Source organism: Solanum dulcamara, chromosome 6 (assembly GCF_947179165.1).
Source record: "Solanum dulcamara chromosome 6, daSolDulc1.2, whole genome shotgun sequence".
NCBI lineage: Eukaryota > Viridiplantae > Streptophyta > Magnoliopsida > Solanales > Solanaceae > Solanum > Solanum dulcamara.
In genome coordinates, this window is record NC_077242.1 from 12561119 (window position 1) to 12588507 (window position 27389).

Genomic DNA, 27389 nt, shown 5'->3' on the forward strand with positions numbered 1-27389 from the left:
GGGGACTCAGCAGCAAGGTCAAAAAGTGGAAAAAGATTCCCACCTGAATTAGAGACTTTGGCAAAAGGGTAGTACTCTTCATGAAACTTTACATTCCTAGAAACAAACACCTTCCTGGTTTCCATGTCCAGAACTTTATACCCTTTTTGAGTTTGAGGATATTCCCAAAAAACACATGTTTTAGCTCTAGGTTGAAATTTGCCTCTGTTTTGTGCTAGACTGGAAACAAAACATAAACATCCAAAACACTTAAAATTGTTGTAGGATGGTGCTTTTCTGAAAAGAACTTGATATGGGGATTTGTTCATCAAGACCTTAGTAGGCAATCTGTTAATGATATGAGTGGCAGTGAGTATACACTCACCCCAGTATTGAATAGGAAGTCTAGACTGGAAATATAACCCCCTTGCCATTTCCAAAAGATGTCTATGCTTCCTCTCAACAATTCCATTTTGTTGAGGTGTTGCTACACAAGATGTCTCATGAATGATCCCTGTTGATTTGAGATAAGCAGCCTCTAGTGATCCTTTTCCAAGCTCTAAGGCATTATCTGATCTTATTCTTTTAACTTTGACTTCAAATTGTCTTTCTACCATTGACAAGAAATCCTTGAGAACTGGAAATGCATTAGATTTAGTTTTCAGGAGAAAAGTCCATGTCCCCCTGCTATAGTCATCCACTATGGTTAAAAAATAGGAATAATCATTGTAAGTAGCTTCCTTAAAAGGACCCCAAGTGTCAATGTGAATTAATTCAAACATTCTCTGTGTTTTGATGAAACTCAATGGGAAAGGGAATCTACTTTGTCTAGCTTGAGGACATATAGGACACACATAATTTGAGCAAGAAGGAAATTGAATGAAATTTAAATTCTTCATTACTGGAAAAGGCAGGTGCCCTAGTCTGATGTGCCACAATCTTACATTAGAAATAGTGTTTGCATGCACACTAACAGAAGAGTTTTTACATTCTGTATTGGACACTAAAATAGGACTAGGAACACTATTTGTAGTCACTGCCTTTGAAACTGAAACTACTTCCCTAGGAACTATGGAGTTTCCTCCTTTTTGAATAGAAAAAGCTTCCTTGACTTGGCTTGGCTCTAATTTAGTAGGCTTGAGTAGGTAGAGTCCATCCCCTACTTCACCAAAAACTTGTTCCTTCCTCAGGAAAGGGTCCTGTAACACACATCCAGTAAGAGTGAATAAAAGATCACATTGAAGTTGCACACACAATCTATGAACTGACAGTAAGTTGTATTTAAATTCTGGGACAAGCAAAACATTGTTCAGAGTCAGATTAGGATGAACAGAAACACTTCCTATATGTGTGACAGAAATTCTAAAAGAATTGGGCAAACTTATATTCAATGGTGCAGGTAAAGGCTTAAGAGTTAGAAAGGAATTAGGATTAAAACACATATGTTCTGATGCCCCTGAATCAATGATCCAGGTGCTAGTGTTATATACTGCAAAACATGAACCTGAATATTTTAGAATAGTACCAGCCATGGCATTGGCATTGAGAGCTGAATCTGATGTACTTGATTGGCAAAGTTTCATTTCCTTTAGTACCTGCTGTACTATTTCATTATATTGTTCTTTGCTAAATTGGTTTCCTTTGTTAGTGGTGAATTGACTTGATTGAGCAGTAAGTGTGGGGCACATGTCCTCAGTTTCTTCATTTCCTATAGCAGCATTTCCTCTGATATTGTGTCCATACTCTTTGGACTTGGTGAATTCAAAATCTTCAGGGAAACCATGAAGTCTGAAGCAGTCATCATGCACATGTCCTGTCTTCTTACAATAAGTACAAGAAACATTAGAATTGTATTTTGCTCTCCTCTGCTTGAACCTCTGGCTAACTCCTCCTCTTGTAGGTTTTGCAGCAGTATGTCCATTGAAATGAAGACTGTTTCCTCCCTTGTTAAGTTGATTACCAGGTTTGTAGTTTCCCCTCATTTTCCCAGAAACCATAAAGGAACCAGAATCAGCTGGGTTGCTGAAAGCAGTAACACTAGCTTCTCTTTGATTTTCATCTTGCAGTAGCAAAGAATAAGCCACATCCATTGATGGTAATGGATTCATCATGATAATAGTACTCCTAGCTTGAGCATAAGCATCATTGAGGCCCATAAGGAAATGAATTAACTTTTGATCTTCTAGTGACTTTATTAGCTTAGCCTTACCATCACATATACAGACACAGGTGCAATGTGAAACAGGGTTAAGAGAGTCTAGCTCATCCCATATCCTTTTAAGCTTGGTAAAATACCCAGCTATGTTGTTGTTGCCTTGCACCACAGTTGATAATTCTTTCTGAAGTTGATAGAGCTTAGCTCCATCCAGCTTTCCAAATCTTTGTTCCAAACTATCCCATAGCTCTTTAGCTGTTTTCGAATAAATAACACTATCTCTAATATCTAGAGATAGTGCATTCAAAAGCCATGCTATTATCATATTATTTACACAGCTCCATTGTTCATAATCTCTAGATGTTGGTTCTGGTGCTTTAATGCAACCATTGATGAATCCTAATTTCTTCTTTGCAGACAAAGCGATGAAGATTGATCTTCTCCATCCTGGAAAGCCTCTTCCATCAAATATAGAGTGAATGAGATTCATTCCAGGAGAATCTGAAGGATTGAGATGATATGGATGGCTTACATCATAAGTCACCATGGTGTTATTGGTTGTATCACCTACTGATGGAGCATTGTCACCCATTTCTGCTCAGTCTTCTGTGGGCAAAATTGAATCTGTGACAATAGTAATGAAAATGATGACACAGAAACTTAGAGATGGATCGAGCTCATCGCTCTGATACCATGTTAGAAATCAAAATGAAGAGCTACGAGATTTTGGGAATTTTCTGTATATCATTGCATAATCTATCTGTCCCTATTTATACAAAATACCTAATGAATAAACTATTAAATAAAATAAAATTCTATACATATTTGTGCTCTTCTTATTGGTCAAAAGGATAACAAACTAACTAATTTTGTTTCTATGTACAGGTTTCACTAGACTGAGGTGTATGGCTCAGATTTAATTGATCAAACTATTTTCAATGGCTGTGATACAATCTTGGACATTGAATGGCTGTGATGCAATCTCATATATTCAATGGCTTTGATGCACACTTTGGAAATCAACGGTCCTGATGAATTGTGTCCACTACCTTGGACACATACAAGAAGACTCTGGAAGTCTTCTGAACTGTCGCTTCATTTCTCTGAAGATGAAGTTTGAAGCTGAAGAAGTTTGAAGCTGAAGAGTCATTTCCTTCTTCTTCTTCTTTCATTTTTCTCTTCATCTTCTTCATCTTCATCTTGCTTCAGAGATGGTTGTATGCCAACACATTGTGGCATCATGGCACACATCAAAAGCTTAAAGAATACAATTAAAATATTATACAAAAAAATAGGATATGGGGTAGAATTATTTTTTCAAAAAAAGGTAAAGAATAAATAGAATTATATCAATATATCAAGTGTAATTTCGTACGTGATGTTTTGAAAAGATAGGATATACGCAAATCTTATCCTATCTTTGTGGGTAAAGAGACTATTATAGATAGACCCTCGTTTTTACGGATTTAGACTTCAACTAAGACTTTCGTGCGGCACTTGACAACTTATCACGAATCTTTCACGATCTTGTAAGCTCAAAAAAGCCTTTAAGACTATGTCGCTAAGGGAACGCTAGATTGTAAGAAAGTCAAGAGAGTTTTTATGAAGAAGGCTTTTGTATTGCTTTTGGAAGAATGCTTGATTGCTTGCTGATTTGCTACAAATGAATGCCCCCTCTATTTATACTACTCCTTAGGGGCTTAAGTGTAAATAAAAATTACTACACAAGTCCTTCCATATTTACAAACTAATCCCTCTTCTAGATTTCTCTACACAACTAGAAGATTCTAAGGACTTTCCATGTAAATCCATGAAATTCTAAAGTCTTCTAAAGAAATTCTCCACATGTCTCTAGAACCTTCTACTATGGACTAGCATTTTTCCTATGTAAGGCTTCAACATGGGCAACTTTGTGACATGTGGCACTTACGCTGTGCTTATGTGGCTTGATGATGTGGCGCGTCATCACACTCTCCCCCACCTGATGTTGCGACGACCTCGGCGCACTACTGCTACAAAAGCTTCCGAATTTTGTCTTTAAGATGCCACAACTTTTCATACCGTTCCTATGTGGCCTTCTTCGAAAATAGTCTCTCCCCGTGGATGAGGAACATGGAAGTGGCCCGTTGTCCCGATTTTTGCCCGGTTTAGTCAACACTGGCCTCCATCCTTCTTGGCACCTTAGTATCTTAACTTCTTCGGCATCACGCCCTTCTTCATGCAAGGTGGCAATGCCTCTCCAACACTATTGTCTTCGCTCAAACTCGCAATAGTGTCTATGAACGTCGGTACTCCCTCTTCTAGTCCTTTCTCAAGCTGCATGGCCGAAAGTAGGGTTGGTCCTTCCGTCTTCGGCACCTTGACTAGGGGCACCATACACGATCCCTCTTGCTCCATAACCACGAGTTGTTGGAGGTAGGGGTCGATCACCGTATGGCATCGCTGGAAGAACTCCTGCCCAAGGATGATATCAAAGATATCTAAGGAAGCGACAGTAAAGTTAGTCTTACCTTGCTACTTGCCCAATGTGATGTCTACTCTTTGAGCGACTCCGCACACCGGTGTCAGGGGTGCATTAACCGTCCTGAGGCGGGTGTCACTTGGATTGTAACTTAGCCCCAACTTCATAGCTGCTGACTTGGTCATTATGTTGGCCTCTGCACCTGTGTCAATCATTGCACGAGCAGGTCATCCATTGATCATGATGTCTACATATTGTGTGTCGTACTCCTTCGACTTTCTTGATTGCTTTGCGATAGCTCCGCATAGTCCAATCAGGCTAATTGCATCGTGTCTGAACCTTGCTCTTACCCTTGTACATCTTTCTTCTTCCATTCCCATAGGATGGCACCAAGGTTCTTTAGTTCAGGACATCTTGCATAGCCATGCAGCCCTCCGCATATGTAGCATCCATTCCCCTTCGCAGTTTGTGCCTTTCTGTTGGCATCGCTTCGTCGTCCAGCCTTCTTACCATCGGACTTAAGGTTTTCATGGTTTTTGGGATGAGGTTGTTTCTCTTCACAACCTCCCCCACCTTGGTCATGACTACCTATCGTCTCATCTTTTCTTCCTCGGTCATGCTTATCATGCCTGAAGTCTGTCAAAGCTTCAGCTTGTGTGATGGCTTCATCGATAGTCCTGACTTGTCGGCGTTCTAACTCCGTCTTGGCCCAATTTTATAGCCCATTCATGAAGTGGAACAACATGTCGTCATCCGTGAGGTTGGGAATCTGAAGCGTGAGGGTAGTGAACTCCTTCACATACGCTCGTATGCTACCCGTTTGCTTCAATTCCCAAAACTTGCGTTTGGCCTCATAGATGACATTGTTGGGGAAAAAGGCCTTCTTAAAGTTATCCCAGAACTACTCCTAGGTGTTGATTGTGCATATACCCTTTCTGATCTCAGACTCCCTGCACTTCCACCACAACATGGCCATCTACTAGAGATATAACATGGCTGTGTTGATCCTTGTCTCATCATTCTTCACTTTGTTACACTTGCAGTAATTCTCCAATTGCCAAAAGAAGTTCTCCACCTCTTGTGCATCACGGACACCTTTGAACATAGGTGGCTTGGGAGCCTCAATCTTGGCCTCCCTATCCGCGTTGGAAGTCACGCATCTTCCTGTTTCCACATCTCCCTTGAGTGCTTCCATCTCGGCCTTCATGGTCTCTATCGTGCTTAGCGCGTCCATAAGCCAACACTCTAAGAAAGTGATCGTCTTTTTCATCTCGTACTCGGCCACCTTGCGCACCTCCAACTCCTTCCGGATATTGTCATTCTCCTCAAGGGTGAACTCCTTTAGAGACTTGAATTTGCTGTCGAACTTGTTCAAGCGCTTTCCCAATATCTCTACGGCCTGCCGGACAACATCCACCCTTGCGATCCACTCCATGCCGGGCGTGACGTCCACGGGCTCCTCGCTTCGCTCATCGTCACTCACCTCAGTGGCCGAGGGTGAGTAGGATGTTAGGGCCTCCCTTGGTGTAGGCTCAAGCGGCACCTCCTCATTTCTCTTAGAGTTTTTCTTTCCCTTGCGGCGCTTCTTTCCAACATCTTGCTTGATGTTGGTGGCGGTAGTAACGCTGATGTCTCCCTCACTTGCCATATCCTTTAGTAGAACCTGGCTCTGATACCACGTTGTCACGGACTTAGACTTCAACTAAGACTTCCGTGTGGCACTTGACAACTTACTCACGAATCTTTCACGATCTTGTAAGCTCAAGTAAGCCTTTAAGACTAGGTCGCTAAGGGAACGCTAGATTGTAAGAAAGACAAGAGATTTTTATGAAGAAGGCTTTTGTATTGCTTTTGGAAGAATGCTTTATTGCTTGATGATTTGCTACAAATGAATGCCCCCTCTATTTATACTACTCCTTAGGGGCTTAAGTGTAAATAAAAATTACTACACAAGTCCTTCCATATTTACAAACTAATCCCTCTTCTAGATTTCTCTACACAACTAGAAGATTCTAAGGACTTTCCATGCAAATTCATGGAATTCTAAAGTCTTCTAAAGAAATTCTCCACATGTCTCTAGAACCTTCTACTATGGACTAGCATTTTTCCTATGTAAGGCTTCAACATAGGCAACTTTGTGACATGTGGCACTTACGTAGCGTGATGATGTGGCACGTCATCACAGTCGGCTAAAAAAAAGTAAGAAAGAGAGATAAAAAGACAACAAAACAACAGTATACAAAACAAGTGTATCAATAAATATTAATACATATCAGAGAAAAAGAAGCTACATGATACCTAACTCATAGTACTAGGAATACAATAACACTCGACTATCTTATCCTATCCTTCTACCTAATCATCTATCTCCATGCCTTCTTATCTATGGTCATGTCCTCAGCCAGCTGAACTTGTATCATGTCCTATCTACTCACTTTCCCCTTGTTTTTCTTCAGGTTACCTCTACCTCTCCTAACTCCTGCTATAACCAACCTCTCTCACTTTCTCACTAGTACATTCTTGCTCTTCATCTTCACTTGTTTGTACCATCTCAACTTCGGTTCCCTTATCTTGTCCGCTATGAAGGTCATAATTTCTTTTACGGTATGAGAAAAATATTTTATTTTATTTTTTTAAAAAGAATTTCTTTTTTAGGGAAACAAATAGTTTAGTCTTTAACTTTTAATTAGTATTAATAATTTATTTAATTTTTATCAAGGTATAATATTTTATTTATGTAGAATGCCATGTGTCAAAGTTTTTGTAAAAAATAGCTAGAGTAGAGATACTGTTTTACACACATCATTGATGTGCGTTTTTCAAAATAATAAGTACTTCCTCCATTTCATATTAAGTGAATTTTTAAGGAATTTTTCATTGTTCAAAATAATTGAATTATTCAAAGTTCAAAATAGATGTTTGAAACTTTTTCCATATTTTCTCTTTCATTTATTGAAGTTTTATATATTTTAGGAGATAAATCACACTACTTGTAAAGTTATATTTATGATTTTACAAAGGACCTTGAATGTTTCACTTAATATATGTGTATTGACTCACAAATTCACTTAATATGAAATAAAGGGAGTAATAATTTAGGTATGAAAATCACACTTCCAATAGTTTAGATATGAAACTCCAAAAAAGAAAAATATTTTACGTCAAAAACAAAAATACTAATACAATATAATATGTAACAACGATCCAATCAAGTTGTTAGAATGAGAAATATTTGGGTCCAAATTCTTAATTTAAATTTGATTATGACATAGGAAAAAAAAAGAAAAAAAGGGCCCACAGTGAAGCCAGCTGTACGTCTATCTACCTTTGAGTCTCTTTCCCTTTTCATATTCTTCTTTTCTGTACATTTCCGTTTCCATTTGCAGAGACGGAAAGAGGAAAAAAGGAGAGAATTTCTCTTTCCTTTTTTATTCATACACCAAAAAAAGAAAACCCATATATATATATATATCATCTGAAAAATCAATAATCCCCAAAAGGGTCATAACAATTTTGTTTTTCTGAAAGATTTTTCTCTTTGTTTCTGTCTAAAGAATTCATGGCGGTAAGATTCTCATTTTCTTTCTCTCCTTTATATCTTCTTATTTAATTGTTTTGTTTCACATAAAAATACCCTTTTTTAAAGACTCAATTATGAATTTGTTTTAAAAAGAAAACCTTTTTTTTGGGGGTGGGGGTGGGGGTAGGGGTAGGGGGATGGGTCAGAAAAGGAAAAAGAAATAGAGTAGTTCTTGATTATTTTGATTTTTGGGTGATTTATGTTTTTTTTTTGGGGGTTAAATTTTCTTAAATTCTATGTATATTGAGAAAGAAAGTAGCCATTTCCAAGGTGATTTTGTTGTTGTTGTGTTGTGTGTGGGGTGGGGGTGGGGGTGGTGTGAGGGGCTTTATATTTGAAGGATTAAATTTTTGTTTTTCTAAAAGTTAAATTCTTGAAACTAATAATGGATTAGAAATTCAAATGGTGCTATCTTAGGGATTCGAGGTGTACCTGTTCTGCCTTATTTGTTTTGGGTTTTTTAAAGGAGGAGACTAGTTAATTGTGTTTTAGTATCTAGACAGTTAAAGAAAGTCCCCCCCCCCCCCCCCCCCCCCCCCTTTTTTTTTTTTTTTGTGTGTGTGTGTGTGTTTGGGGGTTGGGGGTGTTTCCTTGAAACCTCTTGTCCTTTATATTTGGTTTTCTAAAAGTTAAATGCTTGAAACTGATAATAGAGTAGAAACTCAAATGTTCAGCCTTATTGTTTTGGGGTTTTCAAAGAGGAGATTATGGTTGATTGTGATTTAGTATCTTAACAGTTAAAGAAAGCCCCTATATTGTTTTTGTGCTTGAAATAGCCCAATTTGAGATTGATTGTTGAGTGAAGTTATGATGCAATAGTTGCTATTTCCATTTGAGACGATGGTGTTCTGCAAATTGAGTAACACGTCTTCGCCATAGGAGCCAAATGAAGCCTTTTAATTTGTAGTTCATTAGAATCTGACCCTGTCCTTACCTCATACTAATTATTTAACTTTTCCAATTTAGCAAGGGTATGCTGTTCATATAAAAATTTGCTTTTGAATGTGCAGTATTATACATACTTTTTTAGCATCAAAATGGACCAGTCGGATCTCTATCTATCTGTTATGAGATATTAAGAGTATTATTATTGTTATTCTTGCTATTTGGATGCTATATTTTTCTTGCAATCCTACTTCGGTAACATTCCTTTTGAGTTGAGGAATTGAGTTTCTATTGGAAACAACCACTCTACCTCACAAAGGTAGGGGTAAGGCTTGTGTACATCCTACCCTCTCCGGACCTCACTTGTGGGATTACTCTAGCAGGCTGAGGTGCCATCTGCTGTCAAAATTGATTTTGGTCCATCCTCATCACCTTAATACATTTGTCTATTTTGGATAGCAACGAAAACCATGAGAAAATTATGCAACATACCCAATTCTTTTGTAATGGTAGACCAAGTTGTAGTGAAGCATTTGTTGAAAGATTTGTGTAAACAGATCTTTATGTGTCCTTTGTATCCCCTTCCCAGGGGTCTTTCATGCACTCGAGCACCTTATGTTCTTGCATCTTTTTGCTGCTTGACTTACTTTGTAATACTGAAGCATTTGTTTTGTACAAGCCATATCTTAAATTTTCCCTTTTTAACAGTAAAATACCATTTCGTGATCCTATATCAATTTATCAATTTTTCAATGTTTCATCTGCATTTGTATCTTTCCTGCACCAGTGTGATGATTTGCAGCCTTCTAAATTTGGCCTCCTGTTACATTTCAATAGCTTAAACAATCAGAATTTAGCCCACTGAATTTATTTTTGTTGGGAGGGAGTTTTTACTGCAATCATGTGATAGTTATTTTTAATCTCTACAGGAAAAAGGCCAGCCACTTCCTAAGTTTGGTGAGTGGGATGTGAATGATCCATCTTCAGCGGAGGGATTCACAGTGATCTTTAATAAAGCTCGAAATGAGAAGAAGACAGGTGGAAAGGTAGACTCACCACCAAAGGGTGACTCTGCATACAAAAATAAAGCAATGCTTGGAAAACCTCAATCAGTAAGTCGTGGCCCACATAATGGCTTTAGTTCTGTTACTTGTATTATGCAGATTGTCATTCCTGCCTTAGATTTGATGGTTTGAGGGAAAAGGTGCACGAAGCTTGTCATTGTATTAATTTGCATTTGTCTAAAATGTTATTTGAACTGGTGTAGTAATCTCCTCTCCCATAAGTAACAGCTGAAATTAAGAACATCTGTAGTAAAACATCAAATATCATTTCCCAAAACAATAATAGATACTCCATCTGTCGTATTTTATGTGACAATGAGATGCTTTCTTTTTAGTGTGTCCTAAAAGGAATGACTCCTTTCCATATGTTGAAACTATTCAACTTTAAACCTCGTTTCTTAATGAGATGATTTAGTCACACAAGTATCTATTGCTTGTTTAGAGTTTAGACTACAACTTTTAAAAGTCTTTTTTTCTTAAACTTTGTACCCAGCCAAACACTTTTATGTGACTAAGGGAGTAACATTTTTGTCACAATATTTCGTGTACGGATCCATTATATGTAGTTATACAATTTGCTTTTGTCACAATTATTTCATGCACTTCTACATCCAAGGGTACATCCAAGGGTGTGAACTAGTGGTCAATGAAGTGAGTTGAGAACCATGAGGTCTCAGGTTCAAATCCGAGCTGAGACAAAAATATTAGGTGATTTTTTTTTCCGTATGTTCTAGCCTTGATGTACAGAGTTTGGTGAGAGGTGGTAGGTATTATGCGAAATGAGTCGAGGTGCACGAAAGCTGGTCCTGCTTGCTTTCTATACTATTCTCATCTTATAGGATCCTTGTTGGAAATTACTACTAAAACTGTAAACTATCTTCTGTCTGTTTGTACAGCTTTCATGTATATATCATCTCTAGTTCTTTATCTATGATCGATGCATATGCTCAGCTTACTAGTAAATAACATATAACTTGAGGGATTGTTGAGGAATTCCTCTTTAGTGAGAAAATGATGCCTAAGAACAAAGAAATCACCATCTTGCCCCGCCTCCAATATAAGTCTTGACTATGCTGTTTCGTCGTCTCTTTTTCTGTACTAGTATGTCTTCATTTATACATAAATTCCAGATTATGACTTTTCGGGTTGCACTGCCTTTCAGAAAAAATGGTTCTGCTGTATGCAGTCTACTGCTGCCGAATCATGAACTTCTCTTAGCTTCTACATACTGCACTGGGAAATAATGTTAGTTTGGAACCAGACGCGACAAGTGTACTAGAACACTGGAGCTGTAGTCAAGATGTGACGAGTAATGTTGCTGTTGTATTTCGGAATATTTACTCATAATGCGGGCTTTCACTACCAAAAGATATTTATGATATATATTTGTTTATTTTTTTTAATATCTTGACTACATCATTGTTTCTATTGTTTTGTATCTTCCCCATTTTCTTGCCAAGGTTAGGGATAGATTTTGTTAATGTTGGTTCTTTATTGACAGAGTACTTCGGATGGTTATCCAAAAGCTAAGTATAGAGATAGACAAGTGAAAATCTTTGAAGTAATTGTCTCCTTTGGTGGACTCTAGCTTTTCGGGACAAAAGAAAGATCTTGTTGTTTCTTCAATAACTTTTGATCACTAGTACTAGATGGCCTCTTAATAGGATTCGGACCTAGCTAATTAAAGTTTTGACCATCTATAAGAACGAATAAATCTTGTGGGATTTTACCTTTTATTATCCTTCTAGCTTGGGGTGTACATGCGTTAATGAAGGTAAAAAAAAAAATGAAATTCACTTTCGTTTTGTTAGCCAGAAGTTATGAAAAATGAAAGAGGAGAGAAAATATGATGTTGGTTATGGTTGATTTGAACTCTTTTAATATCTTGTTTGTGTAACTTAGTAGACGTTTGGACTATATATGTAATATTTGAAAAGAACAAGTTTAAAAAGGATATTTAAAAAGTGAATTATGTTTGGACATATATTTAAATTTTAAAAAAATTAAAATTGTGCAACAAAAAAATTCACTTAAATTTTTCAACAATTAATGTGTGTTACATTATTTGCACTGAATTTTGTTTACTGAGGTTAAAAAATATTTGCATAATCATCAAGTCACTTAAAGTAAATCTCATGATATTTATTAACTAATTTTATGTGATAAAAATGATAAAGTAACTTGTTACAATATGTTAAAAGTCATAATATGTAAACTGATAAACATGTGATTTAATTTGGTCACGACGGACATCTATGTCTTCCAACTTTATGTGTGCACAAGCAGATGCGGATCCAGAATTTTAAATTTCTGGGTGCCACGCTGCTTTGAACAGTAATCTATGACAAAAACTCTAGTGTAGAGTAAAATAACACTTAATATTTATTAGCAAATTTGCATATAAAATTTAGACTTGTCTTGCATAATAAAAAGAGTTTTAAAAAAATACACCCCACAACAAGGCTTAAACTTGCATCCCTATGGTGTTAAACATGAGCTTTAACCATTGTCACCACAAAACTCATTATTTCTAAGGGTGCCACGTTTAATTTTTGTACTTTCATTATAAATATGTATACAAATATACATATATATATAAATTTTCAACTGAGACTAACGGGTGGCGTGGCACCCCCTTCAATCTACATAGATCCGTCCCTAAGTACAAGTAGACATTTAAATTTGTATAAAATGGAATAAATAGATTAATGTATCCGTGACAATTTACATGAGATACACTCAAATTAATTTGTATATATCACGTAGGACATATGTATCTTACCTCCCCGATACCCCCAACCAATTGTTCGGATCCAAATTTTTATTTGGCCGGACATGGGCTGACCCTACCCTATTGAAAGGCTTAGGTTCAAGTACTTGGATGAAATCCCATGAAATTGAGGGGCAGAGATGACATATTTCAAATATATCTATTAGGTTATTCACCAATTTTTATAAGTTCTCTATAAGTAAATTTGGGATGATATACTACCCAAATTTGCTTACACTTTATATGGACAATTTGGGTTATGCTCAAACTAGCCTCAATGAACATATGCTATCTCAACCAACTCGCCTGGGTTGAACGAATTATATTTTCATCGTAGGTTAAATTTGACAACCCTAAATTAATATCTAGCATATGGAGAGCTCGAGTTCTTGCCACCTAAATCAAATATCCTAAGACAGCAAGAAAACATATGCCAAAAGATGTCCATGGAATCATGTTTAAAAGCTTTAAGAGATCACACTCATTTCCCCTATTGTGAATTATGATGCTCTATGTACAAAAAAAAATGATTGGATTTATGTCATATAAATTGAAACGTCGAAAAGGTACTGAGGTTTTGCAGTATTATTCCTTAGTCTCCTTACACATTGCATATGCACAGAAATATACTCCAATTAAAGCATACTACCTTTTTCTCTTTGCTATAAAAGAGTTTCATAGAATATTAGAAATATCCATCAAATTAATTGGTGAAGAGAGAGACTTAAAGCTTTGTGTGGATGCGTTACTGGGCTAATCTTCTTTGGCAAATAGCCACACTTCACTACTATTTAAATTTGGTGCAAGTTTGGTCATTGATATGCCAAAGAAGATTTGCCCCGTGATTCAGCTATACAATATTATAGTAACACTCACTTCAATGTTTGCAACAAAGGTAATTTTTTTCTTCTTTTGTTTAATTATTTTCTCGAAGTGCGCTATTATAAGCAATTAAGCACGTGGCGCGATTCACATAAATCGAAGGGTGGTTAATTGAACACTCTCCTCTATTTCACATAAACTGAAGGGTAGTTATATGTTGAATATCCTTCGTCGAAAAATTATATTGCATATAAAGAAAATTTTATATATTGTATATAAAGAAAACTTTATTATATATAATTTTGAGCACTCTAACGAATTTTCTAACTTCGTCACTGCAATTTTGCTAAACACTATTGCAAATGAGATAAAATTAGAGATAAGTGTGAAAAAAAAACACCTGGACTATTTTTTTTTTTTTAAGTTTCATACCTAAACTATTGTGAGTGTGAGTTTTATATTTAAACTCTCACCAGTTTGAGAAACACACTCCTTTCTTTTGTTTTACTCTCATCATGGTGTGTGTACTATTAGAATTATTTAAAATTAAATATTAAAGTATTACTATCTCCTTCCCAAAAAAATTATATAAAATAAAATATAAAATATTTTTCGTACCTCATTCCACCACTTTCTCTCACCATACCCCCCCACCCCCACGCCATCCCAAATTTTTAGTTTTATTTTTATTTATTAAATTTCCTTTATAAAAGTTTTTAAAAAATTCTTACTTCATCTCCCCCCCTCCCCCCTCCCCCCTGCTTCCCCTTCAAATAATAATTCAGATATAGATATTTTTTTAAAATTCTACTCCACGCCACCTAACCCCCCTCCTTTTCAATTTTTTTTCTCCTTTTGTGTTAGATATATACATATGATTTTAGAAAAATATTTTTTACTTGCCATAAGATTTTTCTTTAAATAAAATTTTTATTTCTGTTATATTCGGGTACGCAAGTAGGAAAAAATATTTTCCTAAAAATATATGTGCATATCTAACACAAAATGAGAAAAATATATAAAAAATAAATATAATTAAGAGTGGAGGGTAAAAGGGGGTGGGTATAATTTATTTTTATTTAGGAAGAATTGGGAGATAGGTGAAGTATGGATTTTAAAAAAATTTTTATTCAAAGAAATTTTAAATTTTTTTAAAAATAAAAGGAAGGGGATTGTGTGTGGGGAGAGGGGGGGGGGGGAGGTGGTGAATTGTGTGAGCAAAATATTTTGAATTTTATTTTTTTTAAAAATAATTTCTTTTTGGAGATAGAAATATTTCATTCTTTAACTTTTAACTAATATTAATAGTTTATTTAATTTTTATTAAGGTGAAATATTTTGCCCATGTGGAATGCCATGTGGCAAGTTTTTTGAGAGAGTATTACACACACCAGTGAGGTGTGTTTCTCAAACTAATAACTTATAGTTTAGTTATGAAAGTAACACTTTCAATAGTTTATGTATGAAAGTAAAAAAAATAGATAGTTTAGATGTGTTTTTGACACTTATCCATAAAATTACACTCATGTTGGCCCAAAACAAAACTTTTTCCCAACAGCGAGAGTAGTATATGTTAGATCAATTGTACACATGCACAAGGTTCGTTTTTTCGGCAATGTCCAAATATAAAGAGTAAATTGAATAAATGACATATTAAAGATTATAAATTACTAGTCCTAACAAGATTTTCTAGTTTTCAATATATAATATTAGATTTCTATCAATACCTAACAAATTAATACAACAACAATAACAACAACAACAATCCAGTGAAAATAAAAAATGTTTTTTTTAAAAGTTTCTAACGTATTTAATTAACTAATATATTATCCATAAATATAATATTTTGTAACTGGCAGGATATATTGATTCCCTAATTTTCTCCTAATCAGTTGGTCTAAAAGATCTCTCTTTCCTAAAATATCTCTCTCCAATATTTTATCTTCCTAATCTTAAAAATAATTTTCGTAATTTTCTTTCCAAAAAAATCTCTCTTCTCCCTAAAATATCTCTCCTTACTATTATGACACAATTTTCTCCTTTAAATACATCCACACGATATTTTCCTTAATTTTTTATACACGATTTTCCCTCATTTTTCTCTATTTGTCTTTTATACAGTTTCTATGCTTTCATGATTTTTTTCTTTTTTCTTTTTATATAATCTTGAATAATAGAAAAAAAAAATTATTATTTTTTTCAGTATGAAAAATGATAGCATTCTTTCAATTTTGATTCAATACGAAAATAGATAACATGAAATCTTAATTCAAATTGGTATTATAGTTTATTTTCTTTTCACAATCTGCATAATTCTTTTTGTTGTTAATTTCCACATGTAAAGTAAATTATGTTCGATTTTAATATACTTGGATCATAAAAAGATATTTATTGTTCAAATTTTTTAACTATAATAGTGTAAAAATTTGATATGACAATTGTAGTGAAAGTGACTATAATTTTTCAAATATATTATATTGATATATATTCAATTTTAAGAAATATATGTAATTTGAATTTAGTGTATGATATGTCTAGAGTATTAATTTGGTATGATTTATGGTGTGAAGAAGGATTCAATTATTGAACAGTATTATATTGATATATATTCAGTTTTCAAGGAATGTACATAACCTGGATTTGATGTATGATTTTTTGTTTAATTTGTGTATATAAATTGATTGTGTCTAATAATTATTTTTTAATTATATACTTTGTATTTATAAGTCGATATTATAACAATTTATATATATTTGTTGAAATCTGAAGATATATCAATATCATACAATAGAATAACTTTTATTTTGAACACCACTGAATTAAAACATAATTAATAACAAATGTCATAACATAATCAATAAAAAATATCATACATAAAAACATAATTAAATAAGTTTCATGCTAATATCATATTTGAATTTTTTTTATACCAATGTCATACTCAAAAAACTGAATTAAATACAAAAGAACATAATTAAGGAAGTTTCATAGAAATAGTATACATAAAAACAGATTTTACACCAATGTCATATAAAAAAAAATAGAGTTCAATATCAATTTCATATTATACTTAAAAAGAGATTTTCTACCAATGTCATACCCCAAAATAATATTCTACCTAAATAAACTTAACTAAAACAGATTTAATACCAATGTCATACTCAAAAAATATATTTAAATATCAAAAAATAATTAAATAAATTTTATACCAATAGCATACATAAAATCTGACTTTGTACCAATACCAAAACAAAAAACATAGTTCAATACCAATGTCATATTATACATAAAAACAGATGTCATACCAATGTCATACCTAAAAATAATATCGCGACTAAATAAACATAATTAAAAACATAATTAATATCAATGTCATACTCAAAAACACAATCAAATACCAAAGAACATAATTAAATAAGTTTCATACCTACGTAAAAATAGATTTTGTACCAGTGTCATACTCCAAAAAATTAGAGTTCAATAACAATGTCATATTATACCTAAAAACATATTTCATATCAATGTCATACCCAAAAATAATGTCTTACCTAAATAAACATAATTAAAATAGAATTAATACCAATGTCACAACAGAATTAATTCCAATTCAAACAGTTGCATACTTAATAAGTTAAAGTATTCAAAAAATTAACTATTTTCAAGCTAATTTCAACAATCTCCGACATCTATTTGTTCTCTCTTGATCTTGGCTTGAGCTTCTTAAACTTTGCATATTCGAAATAATTTTTTTTTAATACTTGGTCCACCAAGTTTACTTTCAACAGTGTCGGTTACCTCACTTTCGTTGTTTGCACCGTCATTTTGTACCATTCATACCTTCACAACATTTTTTCCTTTTCTGTTTTTGAAATGCTTCAAATCGTTCTTGGGCCTTTTCGATGTTGAAGCCACTCCCTTGCATTCTTTCTTGCCCCTTTTATATTGTGAATCATCAACAAAATTGGAGTACGAATCTGACGACGGAGAAGATTCGACAATGTTACATTTCCTCTTTTTGAGTGTTTGTTTTGTGGAACTGATATCAATAGCAGCATTGTCACTTTTGGTACTATTTTTGACCTCGTTTTTCGGTGTTTGTGTGATAATACTGAAATTTGGCATATCGTTAAATTCATGCATGTGTTGAAATCTTGAACTCTTATGGAGGAGTTACATTAGTTTTGAAGTTTTTATTCATGATTAAGAAATCTAAAAGCAAAAATTGTGAATTCTCGTTGAAGAAGATGACACTCGTTGAAGAAGAAGAGAGAGAAAGTAAGATGAAGAAAGGGTTTTTCATTTTTTGAAAAGAGGGTTGTCTAAGAATATGGAGAGTTTTTTGGTTTTCCATTATCAGAATGATCAGTTTGATATAATTGCCTACCATATTAGGATATTGCCTATCATATTGAGAGACGTGTAAAATGAAAGGACCGAAATTAAAGTATTTTAATTACCACGATAACTGCTATTTAAGGGATACTTTTTATTCTCTCATACTTGCATTAAATAATAATTTATGTAACAAATTAAAATTAAATCAATACAAATCTGTTATTATTAGTAATTTAATAATTCCTAAGAAATAATTTCATGAGAAGTAATATATGTTCTTAAATACATATATGGTATAATAATTCCATATAAAAATGTATTGTACTTCTTTTTTAAACAGACTAACAAGAAAATAATATCATATAAACTTAAATAAAAGGAATATCTTATTAAACAAAATAATAAGAAGACAATTAAGCACTTCAACAATATTGAATACATGGGAAGTATATCAAACACTTATTCTTTAATCCCAAACAAGGTTCTTGGCAGTGTGATACATCCAATGCTACACAACTATAGATCACTTCAAGATTATCAAGCAAAAAATGGTACTAAAGGGAGATATCTTATATATAGTAACTATGCATCATTACAGATCGATCTTGGAATTTGTCGATCGAGCCATTTGGAAATCTTCTCCCAATCTGGCTGACAGGCAAGAGTTTTTTCATCCATCGATAATATTTATTGAAGCTAAATACAAGTATTGTTACCACAGGATTATGGCTTTAGATTTTCTAACTTGTACCTAAATACAAGTATTGTTAAACTAGCCACAAATTTTAATTTTTCATAGAAAATAAATCAAGTCATTTGCCACAATTGAATACATTATGTCTACAATATAAAAAAGCTATAGATTTTATTTATTATGGCAAAAGAGCATAATTATTTGCTACAAGTATATATTTTGTAGCAATTTTTTTTTATTATAATAGCTACAGCACTTTTTTTTGTAGGTATTAGTATTAGTTCTTATCTACTAATCATGTAAAGTCTGTAGCTAACTTTTAACCACTCTACATCTTGCCATAATACTACCGAAAAGTATTTTATGGTTGAAGTGTTTAGCTACGGAAAATTTCATATTTAGCTACAATATGTTTTGTTGCTTTAAGTGCATTTTCTTGTAGTATTATTTGGATATGCTGAAGAAAAGAATGTATTGTGGCTACTCTTTGTTAAAAGGGCTTTACGTGAGAGGCCAAATGGTTTCAATCACTTCATCTAAAAATCGTATTGAGTATGCAAATAATATCTCACTTAGTAGCTGAAAAATAAACGAAAAGAGAACTATATTTAATTAAGATATAAGAATATTTTTAGTGATGTGAGACTGTTCAGAGAAAATCTTGTATCATAGCCCATGGTTCAGTAAGATGATTATGGAGATGGCTCAGTAATGATGTCATGAGACCCAACTTAGTGCCTTTACCCGTCTACAATCGTTTACTATCTTTATCTGTAGCTTTAAGGTGCATACACACAAAAAAAAGTCAGTGGACATTGATGATCATAAATACTCGAATGATATGGATGTCACACAGTTAATCTCTAGATAAGCTCATAAGGTAATGATTAGTCATGTAGAATTTAGTTTGTGATGGACCATATGTATAACTTAGTTCAAGGGGAGATTATTGAATATGCAAACAAAGTTGATAGCTGAAAAGAAATGTAAGTTAATATAAGGTATAAGAATAATGTTAAATGTAAGCTACATGGAATGACGGAATTGAGGGGCGGAGACGATACATGATAAGTTCAAATATAAATCTCTATTAGTTTTTTCAACCAATTTTTACAAGTTTTCTATAAGTTAATTTGGGTTACAATATGCTACCCAAATATGCTTAAGCTTTATATCGACAAATTTGGGTTATGCCCATTAATCTAGCCTCAATGAACATATGCTAGCTCAACTAGCTTGCATGGGTTGTACGAATTATATTTTTATCACTTAAATTTGACAAACCTAAATCCAACCTAGCTCTAGCAGCTTGAGTTCTTGTCACGTAATAGGATATTCGAAAGCATATGCCAAAAATGCCTATGGAATCATGTTCAAAAGCTTTAAGAGATCTCACTCTTTTTCTCTTTTGTGATATTATGATGTTATGTACAAAAGAAATAACTGGACGTATGTCACAATAAATTGGAACGTCGAGAAGGTATATGCCTTTTAAGTGTCAAAGAAGGTGCTAAGATTTTGCTGCATTATTCCTTAGTCTCCTTACACAGAGCATATGCATTGAAATATACTTCAATTAAAGCATACTAGTTTTTCCTCTTTGCTATAAAAAGTTTCATATAGCATAAAATATATATATCAAATCAATTGGTGAAGAGAGACTTTTAAGCTGTGTGTGGATGCATTACTGGGCTAATCTTCTTTAGCAAATAGCCACACTTCACCTACTATTTAAATTTGATGCAAGTTTGGTCATTAATGCCAAAGAAGATTTGCCCCGTGATTCAGCCATACAATATTACAATAACGGTCACTTCAATGTTTGCAACAAAGGTAAAGGAAAAACTTTGTTTAATTTTCTCGAAGTATGCTATTATAAGCAATTAAGCACATGGCGGATCCACATAAATCCAAGGATGGTAAATTGAAATATCTTTCGTCGAAAAATCATATTATATATATAGAAAACCAGGGGAGGAGCTACAACCTAGTAAGGGTGTACAGGTGAACACCCTTCGTCGAAAAATTACATGATTTATATAAGTTAAAATTTATTAAATTCCAATATATAATTCACTTTGCATAGACTTGACAGCGATAGTGCCTTTGGCGTAGTGGAAAGAGGGCTCAAATGTGTTGTTGAGGTCAGAAGTTTGAATGCACCTCATGTATGATTTTATTTCTTTTGTTTGTCTAATTTCAATGGACAAGAAGTCATGTGGTCCTGGATGAAGAAGTCAAAAGACTCTTTTGGGAGGGTTTGGATGAGGTAGTGAGAAGTATACCAAGTACCGAAAAGATTTTTATTGGTGTAGATTTCAATGGTTATATCGGTACAACTTCTAATGGTTTTGATGATGTCCATGGAGGCTTTGCTTTTGGGGTAAGGAATGGCAGCGGGGTATCTCTTCTGGAGTTTGTTAAAGCCTTCGAGTTCGTTATTGCTAACTCATGTTTTCTGAAGAGGGATAATCAATTGGTCACCTTTAGTAGCATGGTAGCTAGGACTCAGATTAACTACTTGCTTCTCCGAAAGGGTGATAGAGGCCTTTGTAAGGATTGCAAGGTTATTCCGAGTGAAAATATTATGACCCAACATAAGCTTTTGGTGATGGACTTGAAGATTAAGAGGGCTAGGAGAAAGAAGACCCTCTATGACCGATCGAGGATAAGATGGGGGGGCCTAACTTCCGCCCTTTCTTGGGAGATGGGGGAGAAGTTGACTGGTTTAGGGGCTTGGAGACATTTGGGACATGACAGTTGGTTGGATTAGAAAAAGCAGCTATCGAGGATCTAGGGGTATCGAGAGGTATATTTGGTGGTCGTCAAGGAGATTGGTGGTGGAATGGAGAAGTACAAGGCAAAGTAAAAGGCAAAAAAGTTGCCTATATGAAGTGGATGGAGTGCATGGATGAGGAGGAGAAGAGTAGGCTTAAATATATCTATAAGAAGATGAAGACGGAAGTGAAGTCGGTGGTCACCAGTGCTAAGAAGACAATTTCTGAAGGCTTATATGTCGAGTTAGGGGGAAAATGTGGGGATAAGAGATTGTATAGGCTCACCAAAATGAGAGAGAAAAGCCCGCGATCTGGATCTAGTAAAGTGCATCAAGGACGAGGAAGGTGAAGTGTTAGTGGATGACGCCGCTATCAAGCAAAGGTGGCAGACCTACTTCCACAGATTCTTAAATGAAAAAGGAGACAAAGACATTGTATTAGGTGATTTGGTGTACTCTTAGAGTTTTTGAGACTTTGGGTACTGCAGGTGTTTTAGGGTTGATGAGGTTAGAAATGCTATTAGCAGGATTAGGAGGGGGAAAGCGACCCGACCTTAAGAGATTCCGGTGGACTTTAGGAATAGCACTGACAAGGCAAGTGTGGAAAAGTTTACTAAGTTGTTAATGTTATTTTGAAGACTGCTAAGATGCCCGATGAATGGAGGTGGAGTACTATAGTTCCATTATACAAGAACAAGAGTGATATCCAAAACTGTAATAATTACAGGGGGATCAAATTGCTAAGCCATACTATGAAGATTTGGGAGAGAGTGGTGGAGATGAGGGTGAGGAGGGGAGTGTCAATCTTAGAGAATCAGTTCGAATTCATGCCGCGGTGGTTGACTACTGAAGAAATTCATCTTATACGGAGACTGGTGGAGAAATTTAAAGAAAGAAAAATGAATCTTCATATGGTGTTCATTGATCTTGAAAAGGCTTATGACAAAGTTCCGAGAGATGTTCTCTGGAGGTGCCTGGAGGCTAAAGGTGTTCCGATGGTGTATATTAGAGCGATAAAGAACATGTATAATGGAGCAAAGACTCGGGTTAAGACGATGGGAGGTGACGTAGAGTATTTTTCTATTGAGACGGGACTACATGAGGGATCTGTACTGAGTCCTTTCCTTTTTGCCTTGGTGATGGATGAGCTGACACGATTTATTCAGGAGGAGGTTCCATGGTGTATGCTATTAGCAAACAACATAATTTTGATTGATGAGACTCGGGATAGAGTCAATAATAAGTTAGAGCTTTGGAGACAAACTCTGGAGTCCAAAGGATTTAGATTGACTAGGACCAAAACTGAATACTTGAAGTGCAAATTCAGTGGTGCGATGGATGAAGAGGGTATAGAAGTGAGGCTTGCTACTCAGCCTCTCCCCAATACAGAAAGCTTTAAATATCTTAGATACATCATTCAGAGAAGTGGGGACATCGACGAGGATGTCACGCATCACGTTGGGGCAGCGTGGATGAAATGGAGGCTTGCCTCTGAAATTCTGTGTGACAAGAAGGTACCACCTAAATTTAAAGATAAGTTCTATAGAATGGTGATTAGACCGGCGTTGTTATACAAAGTGGAGTGCTGGCCGTTAAATAACACTCATGTTCAGAAGATGCATGTTGCGGAAATGAGGATGCTGAGATGAATGTGTGGACACACTAAAAGTGATAAGATTAGGAATGAGGTCATTCGGGAGAAGGTGAAAGGGGCCTCTATAGCATACAAGATGAGAGAAGCGAGACTGAGATGGTTTGGGCATGTGCAGAGGAGGGGTGTTGACGTCCCAGTTAGGAGGTACAAGTAGTTGGATTTGGGGAATATGTAGAGGGGTAGGGGTAGACCGAAAAAGTATTGGAGAGAGGTGATTAGACAAGATATGACGCTACTCCATATCACCGATGACATGACCTTAGATAGAAAAGAGTGGAGGTCGCGAATTAGGGTAGAAGACTAATAGAGATAGAATGGTGTCTTGCAATGTGTCGGTTTAGGGTGGTCGTTGGTATAGGCATGCCATTATAATTGCGGTGTTTTAATTATCACATTACATTTTTATCGTTATTGTTCTTATGTTGTAAAATTTGCATCGCTTTCTATTTTTTTGTGCCATTATGATCTCTCTCTATATTTTTTTCTTACTTGGGACTATATCTTTTGAGCCGAAGGTCTTTCGGGAACAACCTCTCTATCTCCATGCGATAGTGGTAAGGTCTGTATACATCCCACCCTCCCTAAACCCCACGTGTGGGATTCCACTAGGTATGTTGTTGTTGTTGTCTAATTCATTGTTATATTACTAATAAAATTCTTTTGTGGGCCTACCTAATCTCACTTCAGTCTCTCAAATCAAAGTTATATTTTACTTTCCTTTATATTAGTCATTAGATACTACTTATTTAATAATTATTTTCTTCATTTCAATTTATATGATATCGTTGAAATATTGAGAGTCAATCAAAAAAGAAATTATAGATTTTTTATGTCTTTGAAATACATTAAATTGTTAATTATTGTTATTTGTATTAGTTTAAAGTAATTTTTAAATATATAAATTTTGTTTCAAAAGCTACTATTTTTGAATTCACGATCTAAATTTAAAAACTTGAATCGCAAAATTTTATTTGAGCTACATAAATCAAAACAAGGAAAAGATTAAATTTAACTAAAACCTTAATTTGGATGTATATTTATATCAAATATAGAGCCCGTTTGGATTGACTTTAAGTTGGTCAAAACCAACTTAAAGCCCCTTTTCAGCTTTTGGACGTGTTTGCCTAATGCTAACTTTAAGCCAGAAAGTTCTTAAAGTCAGTCAAAAATGAAAAGTTAGAATTCCTAACTTTTTTTTCTAAGTGCTTAAAGTCATTTTCTTTGACCATGGAAATTACTTTTATATCCCTTATATTTTAACTAAATTGCCAAACTATCCTTTTTATTCTTTTAACCCTAAAATTCACATAATTTTCCTCATTTAAGCACTTTTATCCAAACACTCAACTGCTTATTTATAAAAATAACTTTCAGCACTTTAAAGTTCTAAAAGCACTTCATACATAAAAGTTACTTTTTTTAAGCTCATCCAAATGGGCTCATAAAATGATATTTCAAATTAGTTTCTACTAAAAGAATTAGAAGAAAAGGTTATATGCAATTACACTTTTCCATTTCCTCCTAAGTAGGTTATTAGGAGGTTTGAAAAAAAATAGTTCATAAGGGGTTAATTTTTTCATGATTTCGTAAGTAAATTTGGAGATTTGAAACTTTTGATTAGAATTCTCACACATTTTCTATCAAAATAAAAGAAATTTAACACACATCCATTGAAATAAAGAAGTAGCAAAATATATAGATTGAAAAATAACTTTAAATTTAAGTAAAAATTAATATTTTTTTGACTGTGTGATATGTTTTTAGTAAAATCTCGATGACTTCATTATAAAATTATTATTTCAATTGATATAATTTATCATGTATTTTTTAAAGCAAACCAAATAGGAGATTAATATTATTTTCAGACATTTTGTGTTTAATAGATTTTTTTCTATTGGCGGTATTGATAATAAAATCGCTAGATTAAGCAAGATGGATATAAATCCTAGCCACTTAAAAAAAATTGTTCATTACTTTTAAAAATTTTGCACACTTTTTGCAAAAAGTCTAACTCTGCCACCGTAGAAAACTATATTATAATTATGAAAGATCTTGGAGCATTCTTAGCCAAAAATCTGACTTCATCGCTGAAGCATGTACTATTGTAAATGAGATAAAGAGCCCGTTTGAATTGGCTTTCTTAAAGCCCCTTTTTAGCTTTTGGACGTGTTTGCCTAATGCTAACTTTAAGCCATAAAGTTCTTAAAGTCAGTCAAAAATGAAAAGTTAGGATTTCTAACTTTTTTTTAAGTGTTTAAAGCCATTTTGTTTGACCATGGAAATTACTTTTATATCCCTTATATTTTAACTAAATTTCCAAACTACCCTTTTTATTCTTTTAACCCTAAAATTCAAATACTTATTTTCAACATAAGCACTTTTATCCAAACACTCAACTGCTTATTTATAAAAATAACTTTCAGCACTTCAAAGTTCTAAAAGCACTTCATACATAAAAGTTACTTTTTTTAAGCCCATCCAAACGGGCTCAAAATTATAATCACGTTGGCCCAAAATGAAATATTTTCCTAACGGCAAGAGTCGTATATGTTAGGCCTGTTAGAAAGTTAGTGGATGTTTGGTGGATGTTTTTTTTATATAAGTGGGGCCCACTGATAAGTGGGCAACCCACTGATTTCCTCTCTTTCTAGCCTATCTTTTGCCTATATATTGCAGGCATGTAAATGAAGTGAAGAAGGTATCGAAATACAAAACATTTGCATATTCTGCTTTTCTCTTCTGCTCCTTTCTCCTATTATCTTTGTTCTCCTCTTTACCTTCTATTTGTTCTTTTGCCAATTTAATTTACAACACGTTATCAGTACGAGGCTCCGCCTAATTTTTTAAGGTAACAAAAGTGGTAAGAGTTTTATTTAATTTTATTTTTATAAAATGACAAATATTTCCAAAATTGAATTTACTGCTCTTGATATCTCTGGAAAAGGCTACTCATCATGGGCACTTGATGCTGAAATTTATTTAGAATCAATGGGTCTGGCAGACACCATTAAAGATGACAATATGACATCCAATCAAGACCGTGCTAAAGCCGTGATATTTCTCCGTCACCATCTTGACGAGAGGCTAAAATTACAATATCTTACATTAAAAGACCCCCTTAAATTATGGAAAAATTTAAAAGAAAGATATGACCACCTGAAGTTGGTCATGCTTCCACAAGCTCGTCATGATTGGCTAAATCTGAGATTAATGGATTTCAAAAATATAACTGAATATAATTCTGCTTTATTTAGAATTATAGCTCAGTTAAATTTATGCGGAGAAGAGATCACTGAGCAAGATAAACTTGAAAAGACATACTCCACATTTCCACCCGCGAATATGCTCCTGCAGTAGCAATATCGAGAAAAAAAATTTAAAAAATATTCTGAATTACTTTCTCACCTTCTTATTGCTGAAAGACATAATGAATTATTAATGAAAAATCATGATAGTTGGCCAGTTGGTTCTTTGCCACTCCCTGAAGTAAATCGGGCAAATTCTAACCAACGAGAAATAGGCCATGGCCCCAGTCGTGGTCGTGGTCGTAGTCAAAGAAGAAATTTTAATCATGATGCTCGGCTGACACCGAGAAATAACCAGAAATATAAAAGGCAGGGTAAAAAGCCAGAAGCTTTACCGAAAAATAATTCAGAAACAATATGTCATAGATGTGGAGGTGTGGGGCACTGGTCGCGGATTTGCCGGTCGTCAAAATGTCTGGTTCAGCTATATCAGACATCATTAAAAAGGGCAGAAAATAATCCAGAGATAAATTTTATCTCTGAAGATAATATTGAGCCTATGCATCTGGATGTAGCTGATTTTTTTAATTTTCCAGACGAAAATTTGAATATTGACAGGACTAATAATATGTGAATTTTTTTTATCTGTATTAAATATGATGTTTGTATTTTTCTAATCAATGTAAATAAATAAAAATTTGTATAATATACCATGTGTTAATACATATTTTATTTCTTATTGAAGAAAATATAGAAATACCTCAAATCTTGTTTTGATCAATGATAAATCACGAGGATATTTGTGTAATTGATAGTGGAACAACCCATGCTATATTTAAAGACGAGAAATATTTTTCCAATTTACTTAGAAGAAAAGCTAATGTTACTACAATTTCTGGTAATTCAAAAATGATAGAAGGCTCCGGAAGAGCTACTATAATTCTGCCTAAGGGGACAAAAATTGTTATA

General features: G+C 34.2%; 1 protein-coding gene across 1 annotated transcript; it reads left to right on the plus strand.

Annotated features, from left to right (window-relative positions):
* Positions 1-7968: 7968 nt before the first annotated feature.
* LOC129893291 (protein NOI4) lies at positions 7969-11552 on the plus strand. Its single transcript, XM_055968798.1, has 3 exons — positions 7969-8160; positions 9990-10172; positions 11287-11552. Exons 1-3 carry the CDS (start codon positions 8155-8157, stop codon positions 11329-11331), a joined length of 234 nt encoding a protein of 77 aa, XP_055824773.1. The 5' UTR covers positions 7969-8154; the 3' UTR covers positions 11332-11552.
* The last annotated feature ends 15837 nt before the right edge of the window (positions 11553-27389 follow it).